General features: G+C 42.2%; 1 protein-coding gene across 3 annotated transcripts in view; it reads right to left on the bottom strand.

Moving 5' to 3' along the window:
• The window catches only part of GLRA2 (glycine receptor alpha 2), a 200,944-nt gene that overhangs the window by 116,782 nt on the left and 67,224 nt on the right, over positions 1-16,938 (bottom strand). For all 3 annotated transcript variants that reach the window (XM_084844159.1, XM_084844158.1, XM_084844157.1), the window contains exons 5-6: positions 6,378-6,460; positions 4,663-4,800 (exon numbers count right to left, since the gene is read on the bottom strand). In XM_084844159.1, the coding sequence (XP_084700285.1) occupies positions 4,663-4,800; positions 6,378-6,460 (221 nt within the window). The remainder of the gene's footprint in view (positions 1-4,662; positions 4,801-6,377; positions 6,461-16,938) is intronic.

Consider the following 16,938-nt stretch of genomic DNA (forward strand, 5'->3'; position numbering starts at 1 on the left):
CACAATTTCCAGAGGGGTACTGGTGTTAGTCTCTTGCATCAAAACCAACAAAAAATCTTGTGACGCCTTAAAGGCCAGCAAATCTATTACGGTATAGGCTTTTGTGAATGAGTCCATCAGACACATTACGTGTTATCCTGAGTTACATGATTGGGGGTGGGGAGTGTAAATACTGAGGCCAAAGGGAAATGAAATACAGAAAGCACAGGCAGTGACAATTATGTTGCTAACAGTGGCACTTTCACAAAACCACTGTTAATGATGATAATCCAGCTCTCCTGTTTTGCCAGTGACCGCTGTTAATAATGTAATTCTCATTGCCTATATAGTCTGCATTTCATTTTCCTCTGACCTCACTGTTTATATTCCTCACCCCGTCTGTAATATACAGTACCTGCAACTCAGGGTAACGCTTCATGCATGTGATAAAGTGGACCTCAATCCACAAAAACCTACGGCCCAGTAAATGTGTTAGAGCTTTTCTACACAAGGCTGTTAATCAGCTCTTAATCTGCTGTATCTACTTTCAGTTTTGTTGCAAAATTGAGATCCTAGAACTACATGAGAAGTGTTTCCTTTCCCACTTTTCTGCTACATAACCTCTAGGAGGCTCTGTGGTATAGCGGAATAGTGCAAATACATAAGAGTAAAGTGTGCTTTCTTTCCCTTTCATAATTAAATGCCGCATTTTCCCTGCTCTAAAAAACCCTCGCCAAAAGTACTGGTTAGACACAGAAGTGAAACTGGAAGGTCACAATGTTATCTAAAGAACACGTAAACAACCATGAATAAGGGAATCATGAGCACTTGATAAATGCCTTGTGTAGAAAAGCCCTTCATCTTTAAGGAGAAGAAATATATAGAAATATATGCCACTGGGCTGAAACACAATGGGCAACTTTAAAGAATAAAATTTTATTTTCCTACATCCTGAGCCTTGTTCTCTCTTTCTGATCAAGTCTTTAAGGAGCCAGAAGACTCTTTGCTGTGATTTTACAATATTTATGGCCAATACCCAACACAGTATCAGACATGTTTAAACGCATTGATTTTAAGTGGGCTTAAGATCACCTGTGTTAGATTGGGGATTTTGTGATTATCAGTGGCAAAGCTTTGAAAATAATGAATAACATTCTACGAATAGCAATACTTATTCCCTGATGGTGAGATGGTCAAGGCTTCAGCACCCAGAGGACAAGTATCCAATTGCAGTCAATTCATTAGGCTAGGGCAGATAACTCTATTCAGCACCAAGGTCTAAACTAAAAACGTATAATTAATCAGGGGCTATTTAGTTTGCATATTGACAAACTGGCGGTGGATATAACTAGCCCGTAGCAAAATGATACTTTTGCATGGGAAATGTTCAGGGGGAGCATTACACTTCTCAGGGAGGGGTGGGCAACTTGTGGCCCACCATATATTTTTGCTTACAACTCCCATCAGCCCTTACCAGCATAGCCAATGATGAGGGATGATGGGATCTGTAGGCTAAAAATCTGGAGGGCCACAGGTTGCTCACTCTTGTCCTGAGGAATCGCCACAGGTGATTAGCAACATCAGAGCTGCCAGTGTTGACTGTATTTTTAGTGAAAAGAAAGGGAGGAGCTGCAGGCAACACCTTGAGTCAGCCCTTCAGAAATTATAAAGCAGAATGAGAAAGTATGACAATGAAAAGCATAATGAGAAGAAGTAACCGCTACCCACCCCGCTCCTTAGCAAAGTAGCTGAGCTGCTGAGAAATGGAAGGATATTCTAAAAAGTGAGACTGAAGGGATGCTATGAAAGTTTCAAGGTTATCTCCTACTTATTCCCCTTCCAATAGCATATGGGCTCAAACTTGATGAAAATGAGTCTACCCAAGTCATCAGGTACAGCTAGGATTTTTTTTTATTTTAAACAGCTTGGTAAATGTTATTCTTGCCTTGAGTTCCTAGGAAGGAGAAGAGCAAAGGAAAAGGATGTAATCCAGATATGTATTGGGGGGTCCCAATAAGAAACATAATGGAAAGGAGAAGAACCAGTTTTTGGCCTCCAGCTCTACTGATTATTAACACACTGCCCATGCAGTGATCTAGATTAAATTCATTGTGCAGATATCACACTTCTAGAGACAAAAAATGTTTATGCATGAAAAAGGGGAGGGTAGTAAGCCCATATCAGCTCCAGGCTTGAGAAGGCCCACAAAGTGCCGTCTAGTGGGGCCCCGCTTATGTCAGTGACTTGGGCTTACCTAGCAGCAGCACTGAGAAGCCATATTGCCATCAGCTCTGGGCAGCTTGGAGCTGCCATTGAAAACTTCTCACCATTGCTCTGATGTGGTGTTATTCCAGGGCACTGTGGGGAATGGCTTCAAACCACTCAGCATGGAGGGGCTGGCGGGGCATCAGTGGGTCCTGCCATGGCACTAGGGCCCTGGCAGCTACCCAAAGATGCCATCATAGCCCTGCCACAAATGTTATCGCCTCTGGACTGTGGTTGGGGAAGCCACATGATGGAATTTTCCTCTATGTAAAAAAATTCCTACCTACATAGAAAATTAACATTTTAAAGGAAAGCAATCACCTCTTAACTGTTCAAAAACAGTGAGCTTCTACAAGCAATCCACGGATCTTCAAATATGTGCATAGTAAAAGGCAGAGAAAAGAAATGGTGGTTAAACTATTAAATGAGGATGGCAAAAAGATAACAGATGACAAAGAAAAGGCAGAAGTGCTCAATTCCTACTTCAGCTCAGTCCTCTCCCAAAAGAGGGTCTATGAGCCCCCTGGCAAAGGCGAAGTACAGGCTGAAGGGGCAGAATTGCAGCTTGAGATCGATAGGCATATGGTCAAGGAACACCAAATTACTTTGAATGAGTTCAAATCTCCAGGGCCAGATGAACTGCATCCTAGAGTAATAAAGGAACTGGCAGAAGAACTCTCAGAACCACTATCTATTATCTCTGATCAATTATGGAGGACGGGTGAAGTGCCAGATGACTGGAGGAGGGCTAACGTTGTCCCTATCTTCAAAAAGGACAAAAAGAAGGAACCTGGGAACTACAGACGAGTCAGTCTGACATCAATCTCTGGGAAATTCTGGAGCAGATTATAAAGCAATCAGTCTGTAAGTATCTTGAAAACAATGCAGGGATTATTCGAAGCCAACATGGATTTGTCAAGAACAAATCCTGCCAGACGAATCTGATCTCATTTTTTGATCAGGTAACCACCCCTGTGGACTGTGGGAATGTTGTGGACATAACATACCTCAACTTCAGCAAAGCTTTCAACAAAGTGCCCCATGATATCCTGATGAGCAAAGTAGCTCAAAGTGGGCTAGATGAAACAACTATCAGGTGGATCCACAGTTGGCTACAGGATCGGACTCAAAGAGGGCTTATCAATGAGATCCTCTCAAACTGGGGAGAAGTAATGAGTGGGCTCAGTCCTGTAGGGCCCAGTGCTCTTCAACATTTTTATTAATGACTTGGAGGAGGAGGTGCAGGGAATGCTTATCAGATCTGCAGATGACACAAAATTGGGTGGGATATCTAATACTCTGGAAGACAGAAACAAAAGTCAAAGTGATCTTTGTAGGCTGGAGCGCTGGGCTGAAAACAACAGAATGACATTTAATAGAGATAAATGCCAAGTTCTGCACCTAGGAAAAAGAAACCAAATGCACAGTTACAAGATGGGCAATACTTGGCTCAACGATATTGCAAGCGAGAAGAATCTTGGAATTGTTGTTGATCACAAGCTGAATATGAGCCAATGAATATGATGTGGCTGCAAAAAAGGCCAATGCTCTTTTGGGCTGCATTAATAGAAGCATAGCTTCCAAATCACAGGAGGTGCTAGTTCCCCTCTACTCAGCACTGGTTAGGCCTCATCTGGAGTACTGTGTCCAGTTCTGGGCAACGCACTTTAAGAAGGATGCAGACAAACTGGAGATGGTTCAGAGGAGGGCAACGAAGATACTCAGGGGATTGGAAACAAAGCCCTGTGAGGAAAGACTGAAAGAACTGGGCATGTTTAGCCTTGAGAAGAAAAGACTGAGGGGAAATATGATAGCACTCTTCAAGTATTTGAAAGGTTGTCACAGAGAGGAAGGCCAGGATCTCTTATCCATCATTCCAGAGTGCAGGAAATGGAATAATGGGCTCAAGTTACAGGAAGCCAGATTCTGGCTGAACATCAGGAAAAACTTCCTGACTGTTAGAGCAACACGACAATGCAAGCAATTACCTGCGGAGGTGGTGGGCTCTCCCACACTGGAGGCGTTCAAGACGAGGTTGGACAGCCATTTGTCAGGGATGCTCTGACTTGGATTCCTGCACTGAGCAGGGGGTTGGACTCAATGGTCATGTAGGCCCCTTCCAACCCTACTATTCTATGATTTCAGAAGAACAATGTTTGCTGTCTTTCGGTTCTACCCTTTGGAATACAGTGCAACCTGGGTCATGGAATAGTCAATCACCGAGTTTCATACAAGCCACCAAACAAGGCCTTCACCAGCCTTTCCCAACCTGGTGCCCTCCAGATACATTGTATGACAACAACTCCCTCATATATTAGATATAAAATTATTCATCCCTCCTCACCCAGCTTACAATGTCTCCTATTTCCTAGCATTCGTACAGGTAATTGTGAGTGTAAAGAGTAAACCAATGCTCACCAGTATTGTAATGTTTTGTGCAATAACCAAGTTCCTTCTCTTCTTTCAAGATAAACTGTGGCAGAGTTAACCCTTCTGCGACTTGCACTGGACCATCACTCATCCACTCAAATATCAGGTCATTCATAGTGTAGCCAACTAGAATAAACAAATCATGTTTGATGAGATAATAATGGAGTGGCAGACTCAGAAGCCAAGAGAGACACATCATGGCAGTAAAAGTTTTCTTAGTTTTGAGTGAGAAAACATCAATGGCAGATAAATTAGATTAACTCTTAAAAACCATAATAATCACTGTTGTCATAAAGAAATGATACCAATGAATGTATAGTCCCAGTATAAATATGAAAAACTCTTGGCAGTAATTATATGGATAGCTATGATAATACCATGAGAGGGATTTTTTTTAGGAAATATGTGATATGCTATTTAGGCTGCAATCCTATACACACTTAGCTAGAAGTAAGGCCCATTGAACACAGTGGGACTTACTTCACAGTAAAGGCATATAGAATTGTTCTGTTCAGAGATTATGGAATGTACCACCCTCTTGGATTCTTTGATCTGAATGTGTATGGGAAGGACATGGTACAAAAGCAATTTGTGACTGATGGTCTGAAAGAATAGAAATGAAGATAGGAAGCTGCCTTATAATGAACCAGATTTTTTTTTTTATCAGTCTAGCTCAGTACTTCTGAGAGGGAGGAGCTCTCTAGATCATATGGGTCATGGGTCAAACTAGATGATTTGTTACAGGTAAAAATAGATAATATCAAGGGTCAAATGAGGTGATACATTAAGCGTCTGCTTCCATTTAACATGTCTGCTTTCCCATTTCTATTTTTTCTCCAACGACAGGTTACCTCTTGGGTCAAATAGCACCTTTCAGTGGCAATTTTCGCCAGCACTAATGGGGGATTCCCTCCTGATGCAAACAGCATCTTCAGAGGAGGGAATTTTCTCAGGGAAAGGGGAGCCAAAGTTTGTTCCCCCTCTATGCCTGCAATGATCCCGATAATTATCCACCACTCCCTCCAGCTGATGCTATGTGCAACTGGAAAAAAAATCTGCACGTTAAAAGCAAAAACAGATGTCAGGTCTAGTTTGGCCATGCTTTAAACTGAACATGTCAGGGATTTACTTTATTTATGAAATGTATGTGTCGCGTTCTTTGTGTATGTGCTGGAAGTGACTTTTACTCTCCCACCCCAATTATAAACACCAAAGGAGGATTGTACCCAGGACCTAATGCAGGCAGAGCATGTACCCTAACAATGAAGATGTAGCTAAATGGAGTAAGCAAGCAAAAATATCTAGATGCTGACAAATGGCTCAGCAGAATTTGAAATATTCACCACATCCTAGTTAAAGGCTTCCAAGAGTCAAGAACTAGAACAGCTATTTCTATAGAGTGAAGATGCCTCTGGTGATGAGGCTATCCATTAGGCTCCATTAAAATGTGAAAGGGACAGTTCAAACTCTGTTAAATTAAAATTAGGTGTTTTTGGTTTGTTTTTTAAAATAGAAATAGCAGAAGTTATAGTAGAGTTGCTGCATCAGCAAATAAGACACAGATACTGCATACCAGCAGTACAATGTCACAAAACATGGAGTTACAGCAGCATAAAAATGATATTAAATGCTGGCATCTCAAGCAGTAAAAATGTTCAGGGTTGGTGTATTCAAAAGCAAGGAAAGAAGGTCAGATTACTTACAGCTCTCTAGTTGCATTGTACATGTTTGTACATCCATGGGAAAATTCTTCAGGTCCATTGGACAGGATAAGGTTAATGTTAGCCTAAAGGAGTGCAAAGAAATTTAACAGTGTTTAGTAAGCATGGAATTATAGGCAATGTTGATTCCCCCCCACAAAAAAGTTGCTGTTAAATCTAAAAGATCAAAGCCTGTACCTATCTATTAGTTCTGAGAGTGAAACAAGGGCAGGATGCCAAATGAAATGGCTTATCTCAAGGCATGGGTGGGTCACATGTGGCCCACTGGCAGCATGTGTTCCCCACACACTGCCCACTGCACCGTTGCTGAAATTCACAGCAGCAAAAATACTGGCATCTTGCTGCTGAATTCCAGCATCCAACTGCTACGGAGCAGTAAAAGGGCCAGATTTTACCCCCCTGTAGTGGTTTGATATTTGCTGGCAAACTGCCATTCCCCAGGCATTCCCCTGCCACTGCCAAGTTTTGTGAGGTGGTGGTGACAGGAGTGCAGCTTGCGGGGTGGAGGGTCGGAAGTGGCCTCCAGACCCCCTGAAGGTGCCCACCACTGTCTTAAAGGATGGCCTTTTCTTGACAATTCAAGTTCCACTGAACATCATGGAACCTACTCCCAAAGTACCCCTTCTTTGTTTCATTTATTTATTCAATTAATCTGGCAACCTAAACGAAAGGCTTTTTCTACTGCAAAATGATATTTTTTGCAAGTGGCTATGCTAGTGTATAAGTATATGACATTCAACCCTATGAATGGCTTCAGTGTGTTCAACAACCCCCTTCTCTTTCTCTCTTTCTTACACATGCACACACTAAAATACTAAGATGCATCTGTTGCTTAGCATACCTGATACATACCTAATACATGCTGAATTTTTAGTATTAAATTGAGTAGCATTAATATTAAATTGGGGGAGTCAAACCAAATCTCAACTTGATTCAAAACCTGGACTGTGTCTTTATTTTCCCCAGACCAGAATGAGACCTTCAAACCATTCAGATTAACACACCAGAATAGTATTTCACTTGAAAAACGGAGATGTTGTTATAACCCAGTGAGGGAAAGCCCTCCAAATCAGAACATGCCAGTTTTTAAAACAATGCAAATCAGACCTGACTACCAGTGCAAACATGTTGACTCAGACCTATGTTCAACAAGTTAGTCATGACTCAAGACCCATTGATTTGAATGGGAAAGAAGCTTGACTAACTCCATCTGGATCCAACCCACAGGGACTTACTTCTGAATACATCTGCACACTACATATTCAGTGAATGCTGGAGGATTTATAGTTTCTTGTACAGCAATCATATTTCACTTAACCAGTGGCAAAAACTGCATGCCAAGTTTCTCTGTATGACTGTATGATCCAATTTGTCCATGAAAAAGTGCCAATTAGTTTTGTTTGTTTTTTTGTTAATGCTAAGCAGAGGGATTAAAATGTTTCTGGCTACTTGTATTCAGTGAACTTTCCATTTTTCTTAATAAAAACACATCCTTTGTATGCAATACATTTGTTGTACATTATAGGCAGTCAAAACATATGCTGGCTGAGTGTTATTTTTGTGACTTCTTTATGTATGGGGGAAAATTATACTAAAATGACAATCTGTGTTGGTTAAAAAGTCCCCCCACCCTCAAATTTGACCTGCTTTATGGGTAACCACCACCCCGCCTGGAATAGTTCTTGATTTAGGCTGCAATCCTATACAGACACTTACCTGATAGTAACTCCCATTAAATTCAATGGTTTTTATGGCAGAATAGACATGTATTGGATTGCATTATGAATTTTGTTATGTATAGATCGGAGGCAGAACATCTTTTACCCAACGTTGCATTGAGAAGCCACAAAACACTGATAGTTCGCTATGAGACTGATCCATTTCTGTAGGCATATATTTATCTGACAGAGATAAGAGACAGCCCTCCTGGGTACTGGCCTTTGCCAGGCTGTTCCTTCTCAAAGCAAACACATGGGGGGAAAGTTCAGCAGTCTCTAAGGAACAAACACTTGTCTGAAACATAAATCCACTCAGCCTAATTCAGCATTTACAAAACATTTAGAATGAAGGTCTCCCAGCATTAAGAATATGGGATAAGCGATAAGTTCAGAATCATTTCCAAATCCACTTACCTGTAGATTTTCCTCCTTCAACAGCTTGCTTTGCAGAATCTGGCTTCCTAACATTAAAAAGTCCACTTTGCTCAAAGAGACTGTTTTCGCATACTTCGTAATTCAATAACCTCTCCCAACCCCCATTTAATAGTCCCCCACCAAAGAAAAGCCACCATTACTAGGGGAAGCTATAAAGAACAGAGTAGAATAAATAAAGTGAAATTGAGCCTATGAGTTCAGTTAGATAACTTAAGCCATTGATTTTCTAGGCACAAGATGGAATGGATATTGCAAAATTGAGCAGCTGAGTTCTAAGGAAATATATCACATGGATTTGCACAAGTCTCTCTTATGTGGAAAACAGAAGCATCTGGTCTGCAAATATTTCAAGTACAGACAGAAAGTTGATAACACAGAACCATGCCTAACATTAAGTTTCCAAGAGGAAGTAAAAATCAGCGAAGTCTAGATGGAATTAAACAAATTAATAAATAGACTGAAAACTTGTTTATAGCAACCCAGAGGAAATTCACACGTTGTCAAGCACTAAACAGCTAGCTAACTATTAAAAGAGAAATGGTAACACCTTTAGAACTAAGATATTTTCTTAGCAAGATAGTACAGACAGAGGCCAAGCTAGTGGGCTGCTTGGATAGCACCCCCAACTCTCCCCCCTCCTGCCTCCACATGTCTCTACATTTTCTCCCAATTGCCTTGGAACTGTTTTCAGTTTTGAAACTGCTATAGCAGGGGTGGGGAACCTCTTTCAGCTCAAGGGCCAAATTCAGTTTTGGAGAAGCTCGGGGGGGAGCACATTCCAGTAGTGGTGGGGCCAAAGGCAAATAGGGCAGGGGCAAAGGCAAAAGGAAGAGGGGCCAAGATACTAAAAATACTGCATATTTTAGCTGAACACTCTTAGTATCAGTAACTAAGGCATTTCAACTGTTAAGAATGAGGTAAGAGGGGGAGGACAAGCAAAATCCAAAAAAAACACACCAAATGATCAGCAGTCAGGTAAAAGGTGGCAGGTCCAGGAGAAGGGGCATGGCTATCTCAGGAACTCTGGAGGGCTCGACTGAGATCCCAGGCAGTCTGGGTTTGGCCCACAGGCCTGAAGCTCAACACCCCTCGGCAGGGACAAGGACTGCAGTTGTGAAAGACCCACTATTAGATGAAAGGGATCCCCTTTTCTTGCAGCTGCAGTCCATTCCCCTTCAGGTTAATGAAACCAAGTGGACCAAAAGGTGCTCCACTGCCAGAAAGCTCTGTTTGTGTGAGTTGTGGGAACAGGCAGTTATAGGCAAAAAGACCTGGGACGGCCTCACTTGTGGTTCGACCCACACTGCAGTGGAATACAATCGTAGCACACAACAGCACCAGCTATGGCCTCTCCTGGACAGGCGTACCTTGGCCACAGCAGTACAGGTGCTAGCAACCTCAAGGCTGGGTTAGTGTGATGCACTCTATGTGGGGCTGCCCTTAAGGCTGGCCCGGAAGCTCAAGCTAGTGCAGAATGCAGCAGCTTGGCTGTTGTCAGGAGCTGCCCCTTTTCAGCATGTAACTCCTTTGCTGAGGGAACTGCACTGGCTGCCTATCAACTACCAGGCCAGGTTTAAGGCTTTGGTACTAATGTATAAAGCCCTAAACAACTTGAGACCAGGATACTTGAAAAGCGCCTGCTCCCTTATCAACCAGCCCGGTTACTGAGGTCATCAGCTCCTTGTGGTTCCTCATGGACCTCTGGCCCAATTGGAGTCCACCCTGAGTAGAGCCTTCAGTGTGGTGGCCCCCTTTCTGTGGAGCTCCCTGACTCCAGAGGTCAGGCAGGCACCAACATTGTTTTGGTTTTGGTGCCTCCTGAAGACATCTTTATTTACTCCTCAATCAACCAGCCATGGGTTTTATTGGTACGCTGCGTTCTAAATGTTTTAATATGGTGTTTTATCCCTTTTATCTTTTATTGTTCACTGCTCCAGAATCTGTTTAGATATGGAGTGGTATATATATATGTTGTAAGGAAGTAAGGAAGTAAATAAAGTAGATGGTTCTTCTCTATCACCCATAGGTATCCCAACACACCCTCCTAAATCCTACTCATAATAGACCCCCCAATCTCTCCACTCAGTTAAAGTTCTCCTCAGTTTCTGAATATATAGCTGTGTGATCTATCTATTTATCCGTCCATCCATCCGTCCATCTGTGAGAGGCTGTGCATGGGTGGAAATTTGACTAGCCTTGCTATTCCACCTGAAAGTAATTGCAGCATTCCCAAGGGAGGTGGGAGGCAGCTGTCACATGCAAAACTGTGCACAAATGGCCTCTCAAAATTCTCCACCCTATTTGTGGGCAGCGAAAATCAGAGGACATTTTTGCCAAATTTCTCCAGGGGGAGGAGAAATTCTCCAACAGTTTCTCACAGGTAGGGCTTACCATTAGCAGGGGTTGTAGAACAGCGTCTTTCTTTTTCCCAAGGGTTTTTGGGTTTTTTGCACTGCCACTGCAAGTGGCAACAGCATCAACTGTGTGAACAGCCAACCTCACATTTTACATCCTTCACAGTGCAGCTGTGAGGGGGGCAGTGTTGTGTCCAGCTCCAGGGAAGAGGTGGAGCTAGTAAAATCTGTTTTCCAATTTCCTGAAAGTTTTCTTTACCTGTTAAAAGAGGCTTTCTGTTTTTCTGCCACATTCTCAGGGTGTTTCATAATTTATTTCTAATTCATTTTGATGGTGTTTCTGAGCTTACTTAATCACTGCAAGGTGGCCAAGGGTGTTGGGTGTGTTTATCTTTCTATTGTACATATCTTTGCTGTTCTGCCGCCACCCAGGCTTCCTGCCCTTCCTGATCTGACAAAGCCCTATGGGACGAATTACTTCATGATATCTTCCCCTGGACTTTAACTGAAGTGCAGTTGTGGGCTGCACTTCAGGTGGTGGGCTCTCCCACACTGGAGGCGTTCAAGACGAGGCTGGACAGCCATCTGTCAGGGATGCTCTGACTTGGATTCCTGCATTGAGCAGGGGGTTACACTCAGTGGTCTTATAGGCCCCTTCCAACCCTACTATTCTATGATTCTATGCAGGAAGCCACGGAGAGGCTGCCAGAGAGATAACTGTACAATGAAAGACAGGACACTCACACACATCACCCAGCCACCCCATAAGTAAGGTAAGCACAAGAACTCTGAACTCAACCCATGAGAATTTCTCTGAAATTTTCTTCTCCTTTCAATTTCTTTACAAAAGCCATTTCTTTTTTTATCAAATTGAATGAGAATGGAAAAAATGTGGAAGAAATTTTCAGCACAGCACTAGTCACATGCAGCTAATGAGTTCACATTGCAGAGGGAGAAATGGAGCAAAATATAGATGGAAGGCGGTGATGGATGGAGGAGAAGACAAGGTGCCTGTGTGTGAAGCCGAACAACAGACAGACAAGTTTTGTTTTGAAAGATTGCAGGAATTGTTAAGAATTAGAATCAGACTAATGGACCCTGGGACTATATAGGAGAAAAACCTCACCTTCTACAATGAGCCACCTCTCCCTTGTTTAGGGCCAAGCTGGAAAACATTAAGCTTTCTAAAAAGTCTAGAGACACTAAAGTAACTCTGGGAGACATTATTTTCAATAGCTTATCACAATATCTTTCAATTCACACATTTCATTTCTTAACATATAGAGAATTCAATTTTTTATTAACTCATACTGGTCAGGTATCTTTTATCCCCAGTGCAATGGAGTACTTCATAATACTTAAACATAGTCAACAATTACCCTTTTATTACACTGAAACTAAATAAATGGAATAGTGTATCATGCCTTATAAATAGTGTTTCTCAGAATGTTCCCTCACATACAGCACACTGTTCACACAGCTTCACTTCATTTTGCATAGCACATCACAGAACAGTAACAAAAACAGAAATCTGATGGTTCTCTTTCAAAAAGTGTCATGAGATATCCTGTAATGGGTCACTGCATGTTGATGTGTTATGCCAAGGAATGTAATGCTTATTTTGGTTATCCAGAAAATGCAAGCAATGAAATTCAAAAATTAACTACCTGTTTCTTATAACCAAATATAAGGCATGTACATTTTTGTTGTTGATTATGATTTATTGCCTTGGCTTGTCTCAGGACACCAGGGGCATCGTTATAAAAGGGCCCACCTGGGCATGGGCCTCAGATGTTTTTTGAGCTGTGCCCCGGATCTTTTGAGCTGACCTAATTGCTATTTTTTAAACATTTTCCCATAGACTTGCATTGGAAAACAAAAACAGCCATAACTTTTTTAGTGTGTAAGAAAAATATATGAAATTTGGAGAGTTCGTAGCCCCCATGGAGCTGATTGAATGTGCCAAATTTCAGGCAGTTAGGTCTAGTGGACTTTGTGCTAGACACAGGTAAAATTTTCTATTTTCAAGAAAGTATGTCAAAGCAAAGAGCTATAATTTTTTGTGCTTCCACATATGTGCATGGAATTTGGGGACCTGTCAGCTCCCATAGAGCTTACTGAGCCTGCCAGATTCAGGCAGTTAGGTCCAGTGGTTTTTGTGCTAGTCACAGGTAAAATTTGCTATTTTCAAGAAAATGTGTCAAAGCAAAGAGCTATATTTTTTTGTGCTTCCACATACGTGCATGGAATCTGGGGACCTGGCAGCCCCTATAGAGATGACTGAGCCTGCCAAATTTCAGACAGTTAGGTCCAGTGGCTTTTGCACTAGCCATGCATAAAGTTTCCTTTTCTCAAAGTCTAAAACAAAAAGTAAAAACTGTCAAGCCACCCAGGGGATTAGGGATCCTAATCAGAAGTTGTTTAAGGTGACCATTAGGAGGTCACTATCCCTAACCTCTGGTGTAGTGTTGTTGTTGTTTTTGAGGTGCAAAAAACCTCTCTCCCTCCACTTTTCTGCTCTTACATGCCCACTGTTGGGAGCTTGCCTGCAATGAAATTTTCAAGATGGAGAAGGAAGGGAAGAAAGAGCTCCATGTGAAATACAGGTATTTCACACAGCATCTGATTTTATTGCCCCAAACTGGAACCTTTGGATTCTGTAGAAGTTTAGTAGCTTCAGTACAGCAAAGGATCCAATCAGCCTCCACAAACTTTCTCCCCCTCCACTTTAAGTTCTCCTAAATAGCTGTAGGACTCAAATAATCCCAATGGGAGGGTTAGGACTATGTGGCGTCATGATCGAGAAACTGCTGGGGCTTTTAAATAGGTTCTACAGTTTTAAAAAAGCTAGAAAGCCCCCTCAGCCCCCTCACTTCATAAAGTTAATTTAAGTATGTGCAATCCTTACAAACCCTCCACAGCCTCCTAAATTCCTCTGAAGTACCACTTCTCTGAGAGGAGCCACTTAGCTTAGGAAATTCTCTCTACCGCCCAACCCCACGCACATTTCCAGTCACCATTCTTCTTTTCTTATTCCCTACTCCTTCCTTCCTTTCTTTCTTTCTTTCTTTCTTTCTTTCTTTCTTTCTTTCTCTTCTTTATTCCACCCAAAGCATATCTTGGGGAATTCTTAAAGAGAATTCTGTTCAGCGGGCAAGAGAAGTTCTGAACTGTATTTGACTTTATACAAACAGACCAGCGGGTTGGTTTTTCTCCTTCTCCTCGCTCAAGTCTTTGAGAAGAGTGGGTTCACATGGTTGCAGAGAAACAAATCTGGGGCTGTTTTGTTTGTCAGTTGCCATTATCCAGCAATAGGAAGGGCTGTAGCTCAGCGGCAGAGCACCTGCTTTGCATGCAGAAGGTCTCAGGTTCGATCCCTGGAATCTCCAGGTAGGGCTAGGAAAGCATCCTGCCCGAAACCCTGGAGAGCCGCTGCTGCCAGTCAGTGTTGACAGTTCTGCACTAGATGGGCCCAGGATCTGACTCATTATAAGGCAGCTTTCTATGTTCCTATGAACAGAAAGTTTTAATTAAAAAACAGAAGTTTTTGGTTTGTTTTTTAGTGGAGGGGAGATAAATATTGCTAATTTATGCAATTATATGTATGCCTACTGAGAAGTCCCATTATGTTTAATGAGGCTTACCCTCAGGAAAAATTGCATAGGATTCCAGCACAAGTTACTTTTGCAGGGATGTTTGCACCTTGATGTTCTGCATGTTTACTCAGAAATAAGTCCTGAGTTGTGAGCATGGTACTGCAAGCTTAATACAGTGCCTACCCAATTCCATCTAATGAATTGACTACCCTTTCAGCTCAGTCCTATGCATGTTTTGTCATTTGTGGCTTTGGAGTGTTTTTGCATGAACTCTAGCTTCATTGGTGAGGGAAAGGCACTTCCCTTTCAGAGTTTATCCATAACTTAGAGTTTATCCATAACTTAGCCCTAGTTTTGAAAACAGACTCATTGAATCCTGAATCTTGGTGAAGTCTTGGCACAAATGAAGTTATGGGGAGGAAGATACAATGAGAGCTTGTGCGTAACAAGGAGGAAGAAGAGAAGAGTTGCACGAAACAAGACATCTGTTTTGATGAAGAGTTGCTGGAGGGTGGTAGGATGAGGAGGGATGGTTGCATGGAGGGGAATAGAATTGGTAAGGGAGAATCTAAGTGCCCAGTGGTGAAAGAAAAACATTCTGCACATGCTCAGAGGCACTCTATATTTAAGAACAGAAGAAGAGCCATGCTGCATCAGACCAAGGTCCATCTAGTCCAGCATTCTGTTCACACAGTGGCCCACGGGAAAACCCACAAGCAGGACATGAGTGCTGTACCACCTTCCCATACCATGTTCCCCTGTTGCTAACTTTGGTGAAATGTAAATAAATTATAGTAATTCCACATTTGCATGCATGTATATCCTTCAGAAACTTTGCAGGTTTCTTGCCTGGGGGACACCTCTAATGACCTGTGCATGTTCATATAAATTTACCCAAAAACTATTGGGGAAGGGATGAATGCAAGGAAAAGCAAATCACTCCCTCCCCCAAATTGGAGAACTCCCCTTCCACATGAACTGCTGCATTTATCCTTCTGAAACTTTGCTGGTTTCTTACTTAGGGACAACTGTAGGCTGTCTGTAATTTTCAGAACAATGGTCCACAAGGAACATAGGGAGATAAGTATGTCCTCTTTTGGAGTCCTCAAAATGTCAAGGCCACCCTTGCACAAAACCCCTTGTGGCTAGCATTCTGAAATTTGACAGACATGATCTTCTCTGATAGAGCAATGAATCCTGAAATTTTTATCCAATTCTTCCAAGGAATTAAAATGTTATTGGCAGTTCCCGTTAAAAGAAAATCAAAATATAAACCCTGCACCTATTTTTCTGACATTGGGCAGGTGTGATCCCCTTCTAGGTGGCTACTATGCCTGAAATTCTTATCCAGTTCTGACCAAGAGAAAAAAGTTACAGTGTTTTTTTTCTAATTTCAGTCAACAGGAAGCATAAAGACTCATTTTTCCAGACATTGACTCAGGTTTGGTGCTGAGCCGAAGTGGTCCGACTACAATTGGCCAGAGCAGAAGCAGGATGTTTTCCAAAATGCTGAATCAGAGTTTGAGTTGAAGTGGGGGGGGGGGTCGGTGCACACTTCTTATGTATGTATGTAATCTATACACACACTCAAGCACACCACATGCACACACCACACACACACATATTAGACGTGTGCTTAGACTCGTGTGTGTGTGTGTGTGTGTGTGTGTGTATGTATGTGTATATATAAATGCAAAGTTGTGTTATGGGCCTGTGCCCCAGTCCCGGATCTTTTAAGAACCTAGCAACGCCCCTGCAGGACACAAACTCACCCTTTTGACTTTGGACATTTGTTTTCTCTTTTACGCTAGCCACAAATCTAAAAACCATTTTTACACTGTGCAGACAATGTATCCACATTCACTGAAATGCCTCCTGCATGCATGGAGCTTTTTCCAGCACAGAAATTCCTGGGAAGCTCTTGCCATTTTAGGACATGCATATGTGCATTATATGTGCATTAGAACCCTTGGAAGCCCACTGTGATCATGTAATTTTGACATTCACCATCCCTCCAAGCCCTATCCATTAACAGTGCAACAGAAGTTGATAAAAGTCCTTCAAAATGATCAAAACTCCACCTCCCCCAATCCCACCCTCACTCCAACCACCCTAAGCTCAGTCACGTGGTTCCTTTCAGCCCCAAGTATTGCTACATGCAACAAGTTCTAATTTCTCCCATACAAACCGTGCAACTATATAACAATCTTAGGCATAATGACGGAACCGTCACCTGTGCAATGTGTCTCTGCATGATCTCTCCCAAAGTATTGGAAAGAGTCCAGGATTAAATTTAGAGCCTCTTGTTATGACGGACTGGAGCAAGACTCCACCCTTTGACTTCTCTCACCAGTTCCATGCCATTCCTGTCTGGTGTTATTCCAGCAGCAAAACAGCTTGTTGTGTTAGCTAGCGTGTGTGTGTGTATGTGTGTGTGTGT

Source organism: Heloderma suspectum, chromosome 3 (assembly GCF_057233095.1).
Source record: "Heloderma suspectum isolate Gila_16-S chromosome 3, 16-S_ref, whole genome shotgun sequence".
Classification (NCBI taxonomy): Eukaryota; Metazoa; Chordata; class Lepidosauria; order Squamata; family Helodermatidae; genus Heloderma; species Heloderma suspectum.